This window comes from Phyllopteryx taeniolatus, chromosome 10 (genome assembly GCF_024500385.1).
Source record: "Phyllopteryx taeniolatus isolate TA_2022b chromosome 10, UOR_Ptae_1.2, whole genome shotgun sequence".
Lineage (NCBI taxonomy): Eukaryota > Metazoa > Chordata > Actinopteri > Syngnathiformes > Syngnathidae > Phyllopteryx > Phyllopteryx taeniolatus.
This window is the reverse complement of record NC_084511.1, coordinates 30,314,323-30,335,036: the sequence shown is the minus strand read 5'-3', so window position 1 is coordinate 30,335,036 and position 20,714 is coordinate 30,314,323. Positions and strand designations below refer to the sequence as shown.

General features: G+C 45.3%; 2 protein-coding genes across 13 annotated transcripts in view; one reads left to right on the top strand and one right to left on the bottom strand.

The window, feature by feature from the left end:
• Positions 1–1,438: 1,438 nt before the first annotated feature.
• g3bp1 (GTPase activating protein (SH3 domain) binding protein 1) lies at positions 1,439–12,417 on the top strand. Of its 2 annotated transcripts, XM_061786563.1 has the most exons (12): positions 1,439–1,599; positions 2,416–2,530; positions 2,602–2,683; positions 5,069–5,242; positions 6,917–7,007; positions 7,111–7,207; positions 7,462–7,693; positions 7,769–7,873; positions 9,142–9,259; positions 9,338–9,463; positions 10,780–10,889; positions 11,785–12,417. In XM_061786563.1, exons 2-12 carry the CDS (start codon positions 2,436–2,438, stop codon positions 12,031–12,033), a joined length of 1,479 nt encoding a protein of 492 aa, XP_061642547.1. In that variant the 5' UTR covers positions 1,439–1,599; positions 2,416–2,435; the 3' UTR covers positions 12,034–12,417. The 2 variants fall into 2 exon arrangements, with proteins under 2 accessions (XP_061642547.1, XP_061642546.1); XM_061786562.1 differs by having other exon boundaries at positions 9,142–9,463.
• Positions 12,418–15,685: 3,268 nt separating this feature from the next.
• glra1 (glycine receptor, alpha 1) overlaps positions 15,686–20,714 on the bottom strand; it is a 116,428-nt gene continuing 111,399 nt past the window's right edge. For 9 of the 11 annotated variants that reach the window (XM_061786569.1, XM_061786570.1, XM_061786571.1 and 6 more), the window contains one exon: positions 15,686–19,466. In XM_061786569.1, coding sequence (XP_061642553.1) covers positions 19,167–19,466 — 300 coding nt within the window. In that variant the 3' untranslated portion in view covers positions 15,686–19,166. The remainder of the gene's footprint in view (positions 19,467–20,714) is intronic. The other 2 variants (XM_061786566.1, XR_009790351.1) reach the window with 2 other exon arrangements.

Here is a 20,714-nt window from a genome sequence, read left to right as displayed (position 1 = left end):
AAGCGCGCATCTTTCTGTACAAAACACTTCACCCACATTGCCTACGGATGAATGCGGCGTATGGTCGGTGGAGGTCGGAGGGGTCGTAGGTGCAGAATGGCAGCCGGCATCCGTCAGACTGCCCCCTGCAAGGGCGGCCGTGGCTACACAAGCAGCTTACCACCACCTGGTGTGACTACGGAGTGAATGAATAATGTGTGCAATTGTAAAGCACATTGAGCTCCTTGAAAAAGTGCTATATAAGTGTAATGCGTTGTTATTATTATTTAATGCCACTGTAGTGTCGCAAACACTACACGAACGGCGGCTCGGACAAGTAGCGGGACGGGGGAGACGCACCGGGGCTCCTTCGACAAAGCGGAGTGAACTGCACGAGTCGACGTGCACGACAAGCATCGTATAATAAGAACATTTCGAGTGAGCCGATTTTGGTGGGAAAAAAATGCACAAAATGACTTGTTGCACTTCACAAGCAGGCCCATGTCACTACCCTGCATACTTGTCATAAACTTCCTTTTTTCATTGTTCTTTGTTCCCCACCACCCCAGGGCCCCAAAGTGAACGGGAAGTGGTCCGGAGGGCTCCCAAATTGTACCGGAAGTGCCCCAAAATGAACAGGAAGTGACCTTGAGGTACAACTAAATGAACAGGAATTGCCCCAAAATGAACAGGAAGTGACTCAAAAGTGAGCCAAAATGAACCGGAAGTAGTCCGGAAGTAGCCTTCATTTTCCAGGAAGTGACTCAGAAGTGCCCCAAAATGAACAGGAAGTGGTGCAGAAGTATCCTTCATTTTGCAGGAATTGCCCCAAAATGAACAGGAAGTGACCCAGAAGTGCCCCAAAATGAAGAGGACGAGCCCCAAATTGAACAGTCTGTCATAATTCTCGAAGGCAAAGCAGAAGAAAGGAGAGCTGGGTCAATGCGCATATACAGTAATACTACGATATACTATGCTACGAGTGCAGCATGTATGTAATTTGCACAAATCAGTGTTATATGGTTGCTACTTAGTTAGTTGTACTTTACGGAGATAATACGTCCGTCGTGCCAAAAATGACGGTAAAAAAGAGACTTGTGTACACGTCCAACAGCAGCTCTATGAAGTGGTGAGGGAAAAAAAGAAAACTAATACTGTCAATAAAAACATCCGTTTGACGATAGAAATATCTTTCCGAGTTCAGTACTGTACAGTAGTGGACGTACTGTACATTCTTCAACCCTCCCGAGATACGTTTAGTTCGCCCCCAAGCGGCCAACCAGCAGCAGCGCAGCCTTGACCTGTTCATATCTACGTGAGCTCTCGCGAAACATTTTACGATTGGTTGTGCTGTCAGCTTCGGCGGAGGCACAGCTTGTCGCGATTGGTTGATAATGATAGTCACGGCGAGAACTCTGCGTGATTGGCCGAGAGCAGCCGAACGCGGATAGGATTGGTTGAAAGTGCGGCGACGGAGGCGGCACGTCGGTCTCGTTTCAGCGCTGCGCAGCTGAAACCGGCAAGCGAGCACGTTGTCAAAGTGCTTGTGTTTCACCGTTTCACTCATTCCAAGACCACTTTCAGTAGCAAAGCAACCAAATCTGAGACATTCGACCCCAGGTGAGTAACATCCTGGATTGTGTCGCGCGTTACTCCTCAAAGTTTCCATTTTGCTTCTTCCGGGCCATCGGTTTTGCTAATTGGGTCGATGAGCAGGGCGCCGTCTATGTCCTGGAAAGAGGAGCGCTCCGTTCGCAAAAAAAAAAAGGCGTCACATTTTCAGTAAATGACGGCATTATGTGTAGCGGTGAGACTATTCCTATGATAAACGCCTTTATGATGGATGGTCGGGCGTCTCGTCGTTGATTTAGTCCGGGAATTAGCCCGCATCCTTCTGCTTCTTCTTCGCCATGCTGCGCGGTTTCATTTTCGGTCCAAGCCGCTGCGTGCCTTTCTCGTCCTTTCTCTTCCCGCTTTCATTTTTTTTAAATTCGATTTTTGAAATCATCTGTTACGCCGGTGGCTTCTGCGAACTACAGCTGAAGCTCGTTCGGCTCTTTTCGTTAACTAGCTCCCCAAGCTAACAGGCTAACGTCGTAAAAAATGTGACTCTGAACTCGACACTCGGCACGTGCTAACCGGTCGTCGACGAGCTTCCGGGCCCCACCAGAAAAGTTTGACAAATCTACACATACGGTTGTGTGGTTGGAAATCACTCTAGTCTACCCTATGCGCAGGGAGGAGAGGTTATCGCCTTTATAAAGCCATCAATGTATCCCACAATGCATCTAGGGTGGTCACTCGAGGACAAAGTCGTGTTTAGGGACTCGGGAATGATTCCAAAGGCAGTAAAGGGATTTTCCGTGGACATTTTCGGGAACTATCGAGGCCCGCGATATCACAATCTCCTGCGAACGAGGTGTTTGTGTCATCCAGCGAGTACGGAAGAAGAAGAAATGGTGATGGAGAAGCCAAGTGCCCAGCTGGTCGGGCGAGAGTTTGTCCGACAGTACTACACGCTGCTCAACCAGGCCCCCGACTACCTGCACAGGTACGCCCGCCCGCCTCGTGCATGCTCGCCTGCCCGCCAGCCTTCTTACGCCTTTTGCCTTTTGTGTTTAGGTTCTACGGGAAGAACTCATCTTACGTCCACGGGGGGCTGGACACGAGTGGCAAGCCCCTGGAGGCCGTTTACGGACAGTCGGTGGGTCACAGCAATGTTACGGCACAATTGCTACACAAGAAAATAGCATTATTACTGTGTTTTAAACACACACTATGCAGCCATTGTAACACTACCACTAAACAATACTTCTACACTACAATTGCTAGTTAACACTTTCTACTCAATCCTTGGTATACAACATTTGCTACGCAACGATCACTGTTGAGGTTGGCAATTGTTTGAATTTGAATGATTCCGACTCCTTATTTCGATTCTGGTTCCAAGCGATTCTCAATTCAGATTCTTTTAGGGGGCTAGGTCCAAAACGTTTGCATGGTTTAAATGAAGGGTGTCCAAATGATGAACATCCATTTTCTTAGCAGCCCGCAGCATCGACTGAAATGAACATTTGACTGGAGGTTCTTTATAACCAGTAGCAATGTCAAGCCTACGAACTAAAAGGCAATGTGTGTGGCATCCAAACTGGGAACCCAATTTTTAAAATTTGAACAGTTCCGGGAAAACCGGAACGTTAGTCTCGGTTCCAATCGGTTCTCGATGCCCAACGCTAATCGCTACGCAATTGTTACACATCACTTTCACCACAACAATGATGCTTGACACTTGCTATACTACAATCACGAGACAATTGTCACACAAGACTTCCCTACACAACAATTGCTGTCTAACGCTTTCTTCACAATGCTTATTACACAACAATTGCCTCACGACGCTTGCGACGCAACAATCCCGACACAACACATAGACACATTGCCAAGTAACACTTTCTACACGATTGCTACACTACAATCCCTACACTATTGTTACACATTTCCGACTCCCAAATCGCCACACGGCAATTGCTATGCAACATTTTCTATGCAATGCTTATTACATAACAATTGCGACACTACACAATTGTCAATTGTGTGGTGGCCCCCCGAGCCAGTCACCGGTAATGCCGGACCCTGCTGGGCAACAATCCAGACACGATTTGTGTAACATTGTGTTACATTGTTACACAATGTTTACCACTCAACCCCCGTACAACAATTGCTTCATGACACTTTTCACATCATGCTTGTTACAACAATTGCAATGTAACACTTACTACACACGATTTGCTATGCCTTGTTGCACAACACTTGCTACACAACATTCGCTTTGTAACATTTCCCTCACAATCCTTGTTACCTAATACTTCCTCCACAACAATTGCCACATGACACTTTTCACATAATGCTTGTTACACAACACTCCCTAAACAACAATTGCTATGTAACACTTACTACACACGATTTGCTATGCCTTCCTTCACAATCCTTGTTACCCAATAATTCCCACATAACGATTGCTACACAATCCTTGTTCCACAACACTTGCTACACAATTAGAGTACAATACATTAAAGTGGCACTAAGCAGGCCCAACAAAAATGGCATGTAAATTCGACACAACTGAATGAATCATAAAAGTAAGCACACACGTCAGCTTACCTTCGTTGTCAGCGACGTAATGTCACAGCCGAACACGGCACCTGACGACACCGGCACCCCGGGTAGTTAGACGGTCGGGTCTGCCCCGTTCACTAGCATCCATCTACCCACCAAGCCGTGTTGTCTGGTGAGCGTTTACAAAACTATCCGGTGTAAAATGCGCAGTGCACAATCGGCTGCGGGTGTTGATGTTCAGCTCGCCATCACCGTGTGTCTTTAAAAAGTCAATCAGGTCGCTTTTTTTATTTCCACGTTTTTGGGGAACTTAAAAAAAAAACGTCAGCGAATTGTTCTGTAAATTGACGCATCTGGCGAAGATGCATTTTCTGGGCGTCGCCATCGTTAGCTTGCTAACTGCACGCTGGAGTGGTAAAAGGGGGCTTGTTATGGACGCTAAGCGCAGCTAACAATCAACTGAGCAGCCAAACGAAACGACGTCACTTTGTCCTCATATAGTGGCGGAGAGAACTTGCGCTAGAAAGTATACGCCCCTGTGTCTTTGCCCTGCCCACAAAATCAGGAACACTCAAACTGTGAAAAATATGGTTAAGCTATGTCTCAACAATTCAGCACTATATTGTTGTTTTTGCATGTTTTCAGCACTTATCTTCAAACATATTTCATTAATTTGGAAACAAAACACATGTCCAAGTAACATGGAGTTAATCAAATAATAAAAATAAAGAATTAACAAAATAGCATGACGATGACAATATGTTGCCTATGATTTATGACAATTATAAAACAATTGACATTAAATAAAATACCCAAAATAAAATTAAATGAGCACAATTTACATAAAATCCAATAAAACAAATCCAAATCAATAAAACATGAGTGAGTGTTTGTTTTAACGTCTGCCGCCGCTAGATGGCGCCCTACGAGAGGCCACACATACAACAACATTGACGGCGTCTGTGTGTTGTAGGACATCCACAAGCGTGTGATGGCACTGAGCTTCCGCGACTGCCACACGAAGATCCGCCACGTGGACGCGCACGCCACCCTGAACGAGGGCGTGGTGGTGCAGGTCATGGGCGAGCTCTCCAACAACATGCAGCCCATGAGGAAGTTCATGCAGACCTTCGTGCTCGCCCCGGAGGTAGGCAAACACGGAGCCCACTGCCCCACTGCCCCACCACTATTTGACCAGTTCACCATTTTAGTGTCACCACTCCACTTTCCCATTTGATTGTTTCACCTTTTCACCACCTCACCGTTTAACAATTTCACAACTTGCTCGTTTAACTGTTCCCACACTTAATCCTTTCAGTGTCACCACTTCACGCCACTTGATAGTTTCACCACTTCACCGTTTTAACCTTTTACTAAATTGCCCTTTAACCACTTCATGATTGTACAATTTCAAAATTTCACCACCTCATAATTTCACAGTTAGCATGTCACTCCATTCATCCACTGTCCCCTTTCGCCACTTCACTTCACCATTTAACAACTTCACAATTCAACCAACTCACAATGTTGGCGCTTCACCACTTAAAGTTGGATTAAGCAGGCCAAACAAATGGCATGTAAATTCAACACACCACAGAGAAGGGTAATGTTAACAAGCCTGCCAAATTTGAATACATTGAAAAAAAAAAAAGAAAGAAAATCAAGTATATAAAAATCATGTTTCAAAACTTGAACAATAAGGGCCCCCTCTCAACTCTCAAGACACTGTGGGCGTGTCGAATGGATGCGCCAAGAGGAATCAGACATACTGACGGGGTGATGGCTTATACGATGTCAAATCATGTCAAGACGCTCAACTTGGTTATTGTGGACTAGAATCAAATGTCACAGCCCAACACGGCACCTGACGACAGCGGAGGAAGCCCGGGTAGTTATACGGTCGGCGCTGCCCCGTTCATTCCTATCAAGTTACCCACCAAGCCGCGTTGTCTCTGCTGAAAGTTGACAAAACTATCTGCCGTAAAATGTGCACTGCAGAGTCGCGGGGATGTTTAGCTCGCCATCTGTGTGTTTCTTCAAAAAGTCAATCCATTGCTTTTTTTATTTCCTAACTTTTTGGGAGCTTAAAAAAAAAAAACGGCATCAAGCTGCTCTGTAAATTGAGGCATCCGGCCAAGACGCATTTTCGGGGTGGAGCCAGCGTTAGCTTGCTAACTGCACGCTGGAGTGGTAAAAGGGGCTTGTTATGGACGCTAACAATCAACTGAGCAGCCAAACGAAATGACGTCACTGTGTTCTTATATAGTGGCGGAGAGAACTTGCGCTGGAACGTATACGCCCCTGTGTCTTTGCCCCGCCCACAAAATCAGGAACATTCAAATGGTGAAAAAGATGCTTAAACTATATCAACAGTTCAGCACTATGTAGTTATGTCTTTGCATGTTTTTAGCACTTCAAACATTCATCCATTTTCCGTACCGCTCTATCCTCACGCGGGTCACGGGCGGGCCGGAGCCTATCCCAGCTATCTTCGGGCGGGGGGCGGGGTACACCCTGAACCGGTCGCCAGCCAATCGCAGGGCACATAGAAACAAACAGCCATTCGCCCTCACATTCACACCTATGGGCAATTTAGAGTCTTCAAATGAACCTCGTGTGCATGTTTTTGGGTTGTGGGAGGAAAGCGCAGTGCCCGGAGAAAAGCCACGCAGGCACGGGGAGAACGTGCAAACTCCACACAGGCGGGGGCGGGATTTGAACCCCGGTCCCCAGAACTGTGAGGCAGATGTGCTGGACCACTCGTGAGTGTTTGCGTGGTGTGTAAAAAGGTTCTAATGTTGTTGTCCTCGTCGTCATCCAGGGTACAGTGACCAACAAGTTTTACGTCCACAACGACGTCTTTCGCTACCAGGATGAAGTCTTTGCTGATTCGGACTCGGAACCGCCCGAAGGTTACAAATTTTATTATCATCATAACATGTAATAACAATGGGGGGGGGGGGGGGGAAAGGCTAAGTGTGCGTGACGCGCGCGTGTGTGTGTGTGTGTGTTCAGAGTCTGATGACGAGGTGGAGGAGCTGGAGGAGCGAGTTGCCTCTCCGGGCGTCATGGCCGACGAGTCCGTACCTGCTTTTTACCAACCTGCATCCATGTAAGCACACACAAAATGACTTTAGTAACACTACAGCTGACTGTTGGGGATCAGTCAGTCATTCTCTCATCATCATGAACTTCCCTAACATGCCCACTTTATGAAAATCGCTTCGTAGCGATTCGGGAGTGCATTCGGAATCATTTGTCAGCACAACAAAATGACGAGCTCACTATAGAGAGGTGAGGGAGTGATCCCCAACGCAGCCTGTAATACACAAAGCGGGACACGGTCACACTTTGCTGTTCCTTCAGTCCTGAATCATCACACCCCGCTGACGAGGACGAAGCGGCAGCTGCGGCCAGTCCGGAGCCAGAACCCGAAGTGGAGAAGGAAGCGGAGGTTGTCGCCGCGGTGGAGGTGAAGGCCGCCGCTACGCCAGAGACGCAAAGTGACGCGCACACACACTCGGCCAATGAGCAGCCAGACAAGAACGCCGCCACAGAACCTGCTGAAATTGCAACCGCCGCACCGGAAGAGAACAGGGTCAGCAGCGGCTGCCTTCTCCGTGCTAACGCCATGCTAACACGATGCTAACGTGACGCGACATGTCGTTCGCAGCCGTTCTCGTGGGCGTCTGTGACCAGTAAGAACCTCCCGCCCAGCGGGGCCATCCCCGTGTCAGGAATCTCGCCACACGTCGTCAAAGCCCCCCCCGCGGCACCGGTAGGTCACACCTTAAACGGGCAAACTACTAACCACTACGGTGCGGGGGCCATCTTCCGCTCGCTGTGCGTTTTGTTGGCGGCCCTCGGCATGTTCTAACCTTGGCAGTTGACAAGGCTCGTGTACTTTGCCTGCATTGCATGAAACAAAAGCAGTGTTAGCCAGAGAACATCATGTGAATCCAGGTAGAGTGGATTTTCACTATTCACGTTCGGGCTTGGTCCCTATCCCGAATGTCATCCGTTTCAGACACACACAAAATCACATTTTATCAAGAAAATACGATAATTTAACGTACAAAAATCAGTGGGGTATAAATCTAAATGACGAATGAATTGAATAAATGAACATTAACCATCGCTTTTACCTTTTAATTGAACGTAGTAGCGATATTAAGACGATAGTCCTGAATGTGGAGATGTGATCTGTTCAAGTGGGGTACAACAAAAACTGAATTGCCCCACAGTGGAACTTCGGAGATTATTTGCGAATTGAAGCAATTTTCCCCCCCAATTTGAAACGAACGGAGACAATCTGGTTTTGCCACACGATCCGCCCACACCGCAGCTGTCTGTTTCGGGCAAGGGTTCCGATCGGCCGTTCTGCGGTACTCGGATTGGCGCACTTATTGTTGGTTGCTCAGCTAACCGTTCTCCGACGATCGAGGTTTCCCAAAATTTGAAGGACTGGGAAAGCAGCCGGCTACACTGATAAGCGTAACCCTAAGTGACGCATCGTTTTCATTACAGAAGCTAAATGACAGGCTATCAAAGAGATTCATTAAAAACAATTAGTTAGCTAGATAACTCTCATCACTTCAACAGTTCAGGATCTGCTTATTACAGACCGATTCAATATTTAATAGTGGATAGTTCAAGATGCGTCATTACAGTAACAGTGCTACATGGGTAGATGTCAAAACAAACATTCAAAAAAGGCGTCGACAATTCATCGATTAACAAATGAATTGGCAACTCTTTTTATAATCCATTGATGGTTTAGAGACCTTCAAATTGTCCAAAAGCCTCAGAATGTCAGCCTCAACATATAAAAACAAATAACACACCTGAAATTTTGATACAATCTTTGAATGACAACCTTCTTGGGACGAGTAGCTTCTTTTGTGACCAGAACCATCTCCGGACTGCAACCTCGGTTTGGGACGAGCACCCTCTCTCCGGACTAGAATTTCTCTTTGGACTTGATCCCTGGACGTATACGGACTCAATGATGTGAAATCATGTGCATGTTGTTGTTGTTGTTGGCAGGCGCGCGTCGACGTCAAGTCTGAGTCTCAGTCGGCGTCGCAGAGACCTCCGCAGCGGGACCCCCGACCCCGAGAGCAGCGACCGGGCGCCCCTCCCCCCGTGTACAGAGGACGCCCCGGTACGCTCCAAACAGGAAGTGACGTCCTCCCGAGCGGACGGCAGTGTGCCGATTTAGTTTTTGTTGTTTTGTTTCCAGTTCATGAGGGCGAGCAGGGCGAGGTGGAAGTCCGGCGGACGGTGCGTTACCCCGACACCCATCAGCTGTTTGTCGGCAACGTACCGCACGACGTGGACAAGAGCGAGCTCAAGGAGTTCTTTGAGCGTGAGTCATGTGACCACGCACATGCCTTTCCTTTCCATCGTCACCTGTCGTGCACCACTCCAAAAATGTCTGGCGGAACCTAAAATCTACTTTCAACCTTCACGGGTCAACTTAATTTGACCTTGTGTGAACCTTTGGACGCACATGTCCAAGTGTTGAATGGTTCGCTACTTTTTTTGCACAACTTGCAGTTTCCTAACAAGGAGGCGAGCCAACAGAAAAATTCACAACAGGTGTTTGTTCCATGAATGTCCTGGTTGAATTGAAATCAGTATTGAAACAGTGGTCTTCATCGTGCCGCTCACGTTTTAGGAAGCGGCCACTGAGCCGGTTGCAACAGAAAGACTGGAAGAGTCACAGAAAGGCAGGCAGGTGGACGTCCTCGGAAATGTCCGTGCCGCAAACACCTGTTGTGAATTTGGAGACTGTTGTGCGACATCACTGAGGAAACGAGAACAAGACGCAGTTCCTCAAATAAGAGGCAAATCGGGTTTGCTTCGAGCAGAACTCCATAGGCGGACTAACAGATATGAGCATGGATATTACGTACTTCCAAACCTTCAGACAACTGCTACCTTAACTCACATGGAGCAGCAACACATACAAAGAGATTATACAATACTCTCTCTGCTGCATTAAGATGGGGACCTTCTCTGCCCCTTCTTCTTATGTTGCATGTCTTCCAGTATAGGTCAGTGCTGCCTGGCATGTTGTGGCAAAAACTGGTACTACACTAAAGGCACGCAACTCGAAATTAGGACTTTGCTGCGTACTGTAAAAAGCCACAAAAATACAAATCGCTTATAAATCTGCGATATTGGGGCTGCAAACAATGAACCGGGATTTAACAGGGGACACATTTCAAAAAAACATTTGGGGGCTCCAGAATAACACGCATGCAGGCAAGTATGGCGTCAATGACGACATTAAGCCTTCAACTAACAATTTTAGTAGATAGATTCATCTGTCGATTCACCCCCAATGAATTGGATTTTTTAATAAACAAAAATTTCCATCCCATTCATCCATTCATTTCCCGAGCCGCTTCTCCTCACGCGGGTCGCGGGCGTGCTGGAGCACATCCCAGCTATCATCGGGCAGGAGGCGGGGCACAGTTGTGAGGACCCCGGTCCTCACAACTGTGAGGCTGACGCTCTAACCAGTCGGCCACCGTGCCGAGGATTCGGACAATTTTAACATCTATAAACAATCAATTAAAAAAAAAAAAAATCGATTAGTTGCCGATTCATAGTTGTACCTGTAGGTGACATCGCATGTTGCTAACGATGTCACGCGGCGTGCCTGGCGGTCCACAGAGTACGGGACGGTTCTGGAGCTGCGGATCAACAGCGGAGGAAAACTTCCCAACTTCGGCTTCGTGGTGTTTGACAACTCCGAGCCGGTCCAGAAGATCCTCAGCAGTCGAGTGAGTTTGGCCTTCCGTCGAGTAGGCCTGGCCCAATAAGAAGTGGAAAGGCTTTATTAGCTTTTTGGGTCAGGACCTGGTCTTTCTTCTCTCTTTAGTGGCTACTGCTTATGCTGTAACAGCCGTGAACGCCGGGCGAGGTGCTTGTTTACAAACAAGGCACATTTGGAATTGCTTCGCGTTTGCAGCGAGGGGGATGGGGCGGAAAACCTGATTCAGTTTGTGGTTTTGTCCTGAACATTTGTCAGAAAATGTGTTTTCTAAAGTAAAACCAGATGTTTACAAAATGTCTTATTTTATATGAAACACGAAAGATAACAATTTTTGTTGCGTTAGGTCTGACAGCTGTTTAACTGCATTTTGGGTGCGGAACCCAAAACTGATCTCAGTTTTTCTGTATCACATCAAGTTTTTGAATTATAGACTTAAGAAATATGAAAAATACTGTACTTAACAGATACATGCTTGTTTTATAAAACTTTTCAAATATTGACATACAAGGAAATATGAAAGAAACAGGCATGACTGTTTGTTTAACACGATTGTTTTACAAAGGATATGGCACAAATCCTCGTGTTTCCTACTATGCTAGCTTTCTGTTTGCAGATATCGATAGTACTGACCTATCGGGAGCTGCACACACCTCTCAATTGCGACGGCACAAACGAGTTGCCATGTAGCTGTAGATGAGTCCAATCGTAATCGGCTGGCAAGTCTTACTACAGCTGATCAGTGGAATTTTGTGGAAAAAAAACGGACCGCCATTTTGGAATCGGCATAAAAAAAACAATTCAAAGGGGAAATGGAGTTTTGAGCAAACAAAAGATTTGATCGGCGTTTGATTGTGCGTAAGGTTCCTCAGGAAGTGAGTTGATGTTGTGACCGTTGTCTTCAGCCCATCAAGCTCCGCGGCGAGGTGCGTCTGAACGTCGAGGAGAAGAAGACGCGCTTGGCCCGGGAAGGCGAGCGGCGGGACGTGCGGCCTCGCGGGCCGGGAGGACCCGGAGGTCCCCGGGAGCGCGTCGGCGGCGGTCCCAGGGGCCCTCCCGGCGTGTCCCGCGGGGGAGCCGCCCAGAAGCCCAGCTTCGGTTCCGGGCGCGGCGCGGCACCCGGCGAGGGGCGCTACTCGGCGCAGCGCCCGTGAGGTGGAGGCGACCGCATTCTGACAATTGGACTTGACCAAATTGACCTCGAAGCGTCCTTCATGTCTTTGGATTTAGTTTAGTTAGCAACTTTTGGTCGCGTCACTGTCCTGCCCCCACCGCCATCTTGACTCCCGGACGCGTCTTGTCTCAGTGTTTATTTTTTTTTTTCTTCTCTCTCTCTTCTCTCTCTCCTTTCTTCCCCCAAGCGGACTGGAAGTGGGAAGTGGACTGGTGTACTTGAATCTCCCGCCTGTTCTGTTCCTTAAAGGAACGCCGCGCCAGTGCTGGAGGCACTCGGCGTCTTTTTAGCAAGCTCGGCGGCGCTTCCCGCTGGGCCCGCCCAGCGCGCAACTAAATTAAAGTCATTTGCTCTTTTAAAAAACTGCACGGCCAAGCTCTCTTCTTCTTCTTCTTCTTCTTCTCTTCCATGATGTCCGCAACACCCCCCCCCCCTCCGTTTCCACACATTTAGTGGTCTGAGATCGTTCCGAAAATGTCCACCGACAATCCCTTTGTAGTGATTCGGGACATTTTAGGAACTAACTAGATTTGCTTTATAAAAATCCCGACCGATATCATGTGACCCGGGAGTAGGGAAGGACTCAAATGATTCCGAATGCAGTTACTGCACTCGTTCCCCACTCTCGAATCGCGATTTTGATACAGGAGATCTAATCAGTCCCTAAAAGTAGGGAAGTGGGGAATGAGAGAATGTTGGGAATCCTTCACTTATTTGCTCGATAGGCATTTTTAATATTGCAGATCTAGTTAGTTCCTACAATGTCCACTTAAAATCCTTAAAATTAATTTGAGTGATTTGGGAGTAAGGACATGAGTGAATGATTCCGAATCCTTCCTCCCAAATCACTCAAAGGCCTTTTTTTTTTTGTTTTTTTTTTGCGGTGCTACAAAATGGGTAACTCACAATATCAGGTGTCCGTATTTTATTCCAGAAATATTCCAGGACGCCGACACTGATTGTTGTTGCTTGGCACCCGCTCACACCTCCGGACAATTTAGTCTTCGGTTCGCAATGAACCCCAAAAAGTCCCACGAAAGGTCATCTACACTCGAGTAACGGCGTGCGTGTGCTCGAGTGTTGCAGTCTTGCACACGTGAGACAGAATGAACCGGATCCAGTGAAAACGCGGACTTGACAAGAGTCAAACGAAGAAAACGGCAAACTCGGCATCTCTCGCAGCGGCTGCAATACAAGAAAATCCTCGACGCAAAATACCGGCTCAGGAGCCCAGTTGGCACGTCTCCTCCAGGACTTCTCCGCGTGAGGGGCCGCATCACCACTCCAAGCCAAACCGATTGCCAGCGATTTTACGGTCACTCACGCTTCCTGAAGTAGCGATTTAGACAGAAGTCCAGTTGTGCAAAAAATGCAAAAACCTGGACTGGACTTCCCGCGACAAGTGGACTTGGATTGGCTTACACGCTCGGAATCCTACACAATGAAGTCAAGGGAAGCCGGAAGGTTGACGATCGGATGGAAGTAAATGCCGGTGGCTCGGAAGGTAGCGGCGGCAGGGCGTGTTCTGCTGGGATACGGCAGGAGCCAATCGTAGCGCAGCAGCCCGTGTCCCGGAGCCCATCATATTGGAGCAGGGCGTGTCCTGCCAGCAAAATGCGTGGGAATCCTACGCGGCAATCTGCGATAGGGTACTTGCCCTTTTCCGTTTGGTTCAGCTTTTGTGTCGTGTTTTGTACATCTGTTTTCTGAAACGTCAATTAGTTTCAACTTTTGTTCGTTTGTTTTCGGAAACGGAAACGTGTCTCACAATCCGTTACGATGAGGTTTTGCACTGCCCCCGCCACCGTAAAATTGTATTTTATTGAAATTTACATTCTGGCCACCTTATATTGACTTTGGAAACACCCAAAAATTGTTGAAAAAAAAAAATATATATATATATACACAAGTGCAATAAAAAAAATAAAAATAAAATAAAATATTGAATAAACACCAAATTATTTAGGGGAGGGGATCTATCAGCAATGTTATTTGCCTGTTTGTAAAATAGAGTGTCGCGTTTTAATTTGGACCTATGAGATCGGATGAATCTGATGTAACTTGCTTTTCTTTTGTTTTTTTTCTCACCAGGGTTGAAAACAATCGGTAAAGGCGAATTAATCCCGATATTTTTGACGATGGCATGTCGAATGTTCATATAGCTCGATTCAGGCTACAACTGCATCCGCCATCGCAAGGTTGGTGCAATCAAAACATTAAAATGACAAATATTGAAGCCGTATTTTACTCACGATTAGGATTAAAGATGACTTTGTGCAATGGAAACTATGCAAATGATGACATAATATACTGCAATAACTGTTCTGCGATGAAGTTCTTGACAAAACGTTGAACATCTCGAAAAGTAGAACTGTTGGCAGGTTCGAATCCCGACACAGCCCCGAAGTTCGGCGCCATGAAAACAAAGGCAGCAGTACTGGAACCTGACAGCAGGGGGTAGCGGCGCACCGCCAACAAAATGCAGTCTTTCGTGTGATTTACGGTCACGTCCGTTGACTTCCCAGCGACTTTGATAATCACACAAGCGAGATTTGAGCTACGGTTTGAACAGGCACCAACGTTGTGTCACTCCTGGACTTGGAGAACGGAGCATGACGTCACTAAAGCGAAATCCGCTTTCCAGTGCGACGTCAAACTGAATTAAGGAGATATGGACACACAGTGGGGCAAACAAGTATTGTGCTCGTTGTCCCACTTAAAAAGATGAGAGACAAAAGGAGAAAACAAAAATCCAGAAAATCACAGAAAGAATGTATGAGCAAATTACGGTGGAAAGTAAGGATTTGGTCACCTACAAATAAGCAAGATGTCTGGCTTCTTCTTTAAGAGGCTCCTCTGTCCTCCACTCGTTACCTGTATTAATGGCACCTGTTGGAACTCGTTATCCGTACAGAAGACACCCGTCCGCAACCTCAAGCAGTCTCGCTCTGAACTCCGCTGTGGCCGAGACCAAAGGACACCAGAAAGAAAATTGTAGACCATAGCTACATCATGCTTTGGGGCAGTTTTTCTGCAAAGGGACCAGGACGAATGGGGCCGCCGTCGTGTATGGTGAGATTTGGAGTGAACACCTCCACCCATCAGCGAGGGCATTGAAGATGAAACGTGGAAACTTTCCGCACGACAATGATCCCAAACGCGCCGAAGGAGTGGCTTCGTAGGAAGCGTTTCAAGGTCCTGGAGCGGCCTAGCCAGGCTCCAGATCTCAACCGCAAAGAAAATCTTGGAAAGTCTGCGTTGCCCAGCGACAGCCCCAAAACATCACTGCTCCAGAGGAGCGCCGCGTGGAGGAATGGGCCAAAATACCCGCGGACAGTGTGTGAAAAGTTACACAACAAAGTATTGTGATGAACGTTTGTTATTGGCCAAATACTTATTTTCCACCATCATTTGTTCATCAATTCTCTAAAAAAAAAAATCAGACGATGTGATTCTCTGGATTTTTTTAACATCTCATCACCACGTATCATTTCATATCCGTACGCATTATGGATCCTCGCCTCGTATCAATGCGTTTTGCCGTGTTCTCGTGTATCATTAAATGTCAAAGTATCACCGCGAAACCAAACAAATTTGCCGCATGCTCATCAAGAAATCAGACAGCAGCGGGATTCATTTTCACTTTTTAATTATTTTTTTTTGAACATGACAGATCTTCGAGGAAGTGTTCGCCAACATTGTTCAAAATTATGTTGATAAAAGGTCAATAATAGAATCATTAGTAGGACATATTTCAATAAATAGAATATATGTATATATGTACAGATACAGCAGGAACGCTACATTCTTTTTTTTTTTTCTTCAAATTGTTTCACAGTTTTTTGTTGTTGTTGTGTGCAAGCAAAACATCTGCCAATCTCTTCTTCTTCTTTTTCTTCATACTCATGCAAAATATTCAGATTCCAGAAAATAAAAGTGATTGGAGTCACTTTTTTACTGGACTTTTAATATATATATATATTTTTTTCCTCCATCCCGCTCGAATGGGGCACGTCGGCTTGCGCCGGCTGGCAGAAGCGAGAGGGCCGCTGCGCTTTGCGCCGCCCACCGCAGAAGCTCAAAAAGCAAAACGAAGGAAAGGAGAGAAGAGAAGAGAAGAAGAGTAAGGCCATTCCGACATGTGCAAAAAGAATCAGCAAGAATCCAGAGTCAATCGTCTCGGCCGTCCGTCAAATGCGACAAATCAAACATGCTACTTGAAAAGACAACCCCCAAAATATACAAGCCCCACCCCAACTTCCCAAGTCATAATTAATAACGCCTCAAAACTGGGACGTGAGAAAGTCACATGACCTCACGCCATTGGAAGCACAAAAATGTTGGCGGGTCAAAGGTCAGGGGTGGGCAAAATACACACACCATTTTTAGTCACTCATCTCGATAAATCATTGATGGTGAATAAGGAAATACTAAATATTTTCATCAATATATTTTTAATGCATCTATACATTTTTTTTATTGTAAATAGAAAAAAAAAAATCCAAAATATCTTAATTCAATTTGTTAGTTTTACTCCTGAATCTCGTTCATTTAACTATTTTGTTGTAAATAATCCAATGAAAAATATCAAAATAAATCATTTTACATTAAACAAGGAGATGCATATTTTAAACTACGACTTAAGTTACTTTATATGATGTATTATTTCTAATACACTTAAATTATTAATCAATATATATATATATATCATTATAAAAAATAGAAATAATCAATTAAATCAGTTGTAAAAAAAGGACTAAAAAACTAAATGTAATTATAATTGACATTTCTAATTAAATAATTATAAATATCCATAGAAATGAAAATGAGCTTATATAGTTCAAATTTTTTTTGGACTTGGCCCTTGTGTCGGTTTTCAAAATCCAAAGTTTGCCCACCCCCGTTTCCATGTCGCTCCTCGTTTTGTATTTTATTTTCCTTCACGCGCGAGCCCTCAAACTGTTAGGCAGCTTGCTAGTTAGCCAGCTAGCTAGTTAGCGGCAGCGGCTATGGCACAAACTGTAATAAAAACATTTTTTTGTTACAAACAAATGACAAGCAGGTGGCGACTGATGTGCTGTTACTGGAAACAAGCAGCAGGAATGCGATGCTGAAAAAGTTACAAAAAACAAAACAATTTCAGCTTCATTTTCAGTTTGCAAAAAATTCATTTAAAAGTAAATGTTTTAAGTTGACAACCTAAAAGTTTGCCGTGTTGGTAAATGTCGAGAGAAGCACCAAAGGGCGCTTTTGTGCGTCACAAAAAGAGCTTCCATTTGCAACTTAGCTTCAAGTCTTTTAGCGATATTTAGCGCGTGCGTTTTGTTGGCTGCGATGCGATGTCAACTTGCGAGTGAGTCAACAATGAAATGTTTTGCAGGTCGTTAAAAAAACGACAACCTAAAAACTTGGCTGCTAGTGGCTTGTGCGATCGCGTTCGCTAAATGAAATTATTCTCCAAAAATGTTACACACAAAAAACTACAGCATGATTTTTAGGCTGAAAATAGCAGCTGCTGATGAGGCTAGCACAGAAGCTAATTTAATTGGCTTTGATTAGCATTTTAGCTAGCTGTTAGCTAAATAGCATTAGTACGCTATTTTTAAATGTCTTTGACCTTGGAAAATCAAACACAAATATGACAAATATTGAAGTTGACAATATTTTTGCACGTTGCTGCTGCCCCCTGCTGGTTCGGAGTGTGATGGAGACAACATCTGGCAGAAAAGAAAAGAAAAGCTAAACATGTGACAACGTCGACATTTTGTCATCGAGTTCTGTCGTTTAAAATCTCATTTGTCCAAATGTGACAAAAGCGACGATTTGAGTTCTGACTTGGCGTCACATGGCGGATGATGATCGACACAATCGGCAGATGATTGGTGGGCGATGGCGACATCGTTTGCATACGGAGGGAGGAGCGCTTTGCATAGAGAAGCCGAAGTTCAGGAAGCACGAAATCACGGCAAAGTCAAACGCTCGCTTGTTTGTTTGGCATGGCCGTCCAAAAGAAATCAATAAAACAACAAAATAAATAATGACAAGTTACAATACAACGATTCAAATGAGAAGAAAAAATTGTGATGAAAACGAAAAACAAAAATGATATAATAGAAATCATCATTCATGATAAAATAATGAACAATTATAACAAAAAATATACTGCAAAGGAATAGAAATATATATTATTTATATTTATATTACTTTAAATTAGGAATATATAGAACAATTAAAAAAATAAATATCCAATCATACCAAATAAAAAGAATGAAATAAAAAAGATTATAAAGAAACAAATGCAAAAATACAATAAAAAAAGGAATACAAAATAGAAATAACCAGTCACTTCCTAATAATGAATAAATTAAACAAAACGACAAGAAAATAATTACAAAAAACAGATATATCAATATAAAAAAATAAAATGACTGTTGAACAATTCTTCATTAATGACCGAAAGCACAGACTGCTGAGTATGTGTGTGGCCGCTGCTGGAGGGGCGGGGTCATGTGATGAGGTTAGCGTGCTAGCATTAACGTCGAAGCAAAATGTTCGGAAATATTCCGGCAGCGTCCCGTCAGAGGGCGGAGCTTGAGTTTGTAATGCAATACGGCCCGGCCCCCCTCCCACGTGGCCGGGTGGGCGTGGCCTCTTCTCCTCGATAGATTTTTTTCCCCCTTTTTTATTTGAGGTTCATTTGTCATGTTGCTGTTCGCTTCGTGTCTGGTGGAAGATGAGGAGAAAAGGGAGGGTGAAGAGGAGGAGTTGATTGTGAATGGGTTTGCCTTTGTTGTGTTCCATCCTGCAAAGAGGAAGAAGAGTGTCTGAGGAAGAGGGAAATGTTCAAGGAGCGCGGAGACGAGGGGAGGATGAGAATAATGTTCAGGATGAGAACGAAGAAGAGGAGGGAGGAGGAATAGAAGGGGACGAGAGTGAAGGTGAAGAAGGTGAGCAGGACGAGAAGATGAGTGAGTAAAAGGATGCTTAGGCTAAAAAGGAGGAAGAGGACGAGGACGAGAAGAAAAAGGATGAAGAGGAGGACACGGAAAAGAGGGTGAATAGGAGGAGGAGGACAGTGGTTTGAGTATACGGCGTACTTGTGGTCGTCGTGTTTTATTGTTTGTGTATGTCTTCGCTGCGAATGATTTTGTAGATGATCCAGTAGAAAATGTTGAAGATGAGGAAGACGAGGGGGAAGGCCACGCGCGACACCGTGTCGATTCGTTTGGCGCGGCCGATGAAGAGTTTTTTCATTTCCTCGATGCTCTTCTCGGGCGGGCCGCCCGGCGCCGGCGCGTTGTTGTTGTTGTTGCCCTTGATGGCCGCCATGCCGTCCTTCTGCAGGCACGCGGGGCCCACGCCGTAGCCCGAACCCGGGAAGCTGAAACGACCGTCGCCGCCGCCGTCGTCCTCCTGCGAAGAAATACACAATAACAATACAATTAGCTCAAGTCCAACAGCCCCCGAAACGATGGCGATTGCAAACATTTCTACTTCGGCCGGTAAACGGCGGGAAGGTTTTCAAGCTTATATTGGAGGAGAGAGAAGCGCCGATCAAGGCACATCAACTACAACAACAAATTAAGAGGAACGCAAGGACCTTTAAAGTCACCATCCTGAACATCGATGCTAATTAACTATCATGAGCACTAAATACGATGAACTGACGACCCATAAAGTGTCCAAAAATATATTGTGGACGAAAGAAGCAAGACTAAAAAGCAGCTACATTTTTGGCATGAAGAATCAATCAAAAACAACGCTTGGTATAAAAACTATCGAGGACAATTTGACTTCAGAGCCTGTGGAAGATAAACAAAAGATTGACAACGTTTTATGAATTGTTATAGCAATCAGATTGTAATCCAAATGATGAAATACAAAAATAAGTTCCAGATAAAATACCATTTCAAAGTCTTTCAGAGGAAAATAAATGAAGACTTAAATGAAGTCCAATCACAATCAATGACAGAAAGTGTAAATGACATGAATAGCAGCAAAGCACCAGGACTGGATGGACTCCCGGTAGAATTGCATACAAATCTTCAAATCAAATCAATGGATTCCAAGTCATTTCGTAATGAGTCTTTTGAACTCGGTGCTCTCCAGACTCGTTAAGGTCAACTCCAATTGCTCTTATTTCAAAGCCCGACAAACCGCTTGTCATAAAGCTGGATTAGTCACATGGGATGCGGTCCAAAAATAATATGCAAGGTGATTATTTGCCAAAAACAATCAAGTTGAACAGTTTGAACATGAACTATCTTGTCGTTGTAGTGGATTCCATGAAATATAGGTTGAACATGATTGGACGTTTAACACAACGTCCCAACTTCATTGGAATTGGGGTTGTTCAAATAAACAAGTGAGCTCATGCGGTTGCACAAGTGTGCACACCGTCTCATAACCGGGGATGCACCTGTGCTCAGAGTGAACCAATCGCATTGAAAATCGTGTTCAATGGGAGTCAGCTCACGCCTGCCACCATTTGGAGAGCAGGCTCTGATGAACCTCAAATAAAGTTCAGATCTTCCAGTAGGCGTTTCGTGACGTTTGCCCTTCTAGCAGAAGCCTGCAGCCTGAGGGCTTTGTGCAAACCCTGAACTGTTCCTAATTCCCTTCACCTTGACGAAGCCCTTGTTCATTTTCAAACCACAAAGC

Excerpts from the sequence above, each read along its gene's own strand:
- g3bp1 (XM_061786562.1), top strand. The coding sequence starts at position 2,436 with ATGGTGATGGAGAAGCCAAGTGCCCAGCTGGTCGGGCGAGAGTTTGTC. Across the intron at positions 2,531-2,601 it reads GCCCCCGACTACCTGCACAG|GTTCTACGGGAAGAACTCAT; the intron begins GTACGCCCGCCC and ends TTTTGTGTTTAG. Across the intron at positions 5,243-6,916 it reads CCTTCGTGCTCGCCCCGGAG|GGTACAGTGACCAACAAGTT; the intron begins GTAGGCAAACAC and ends GTCGTCATCCAG.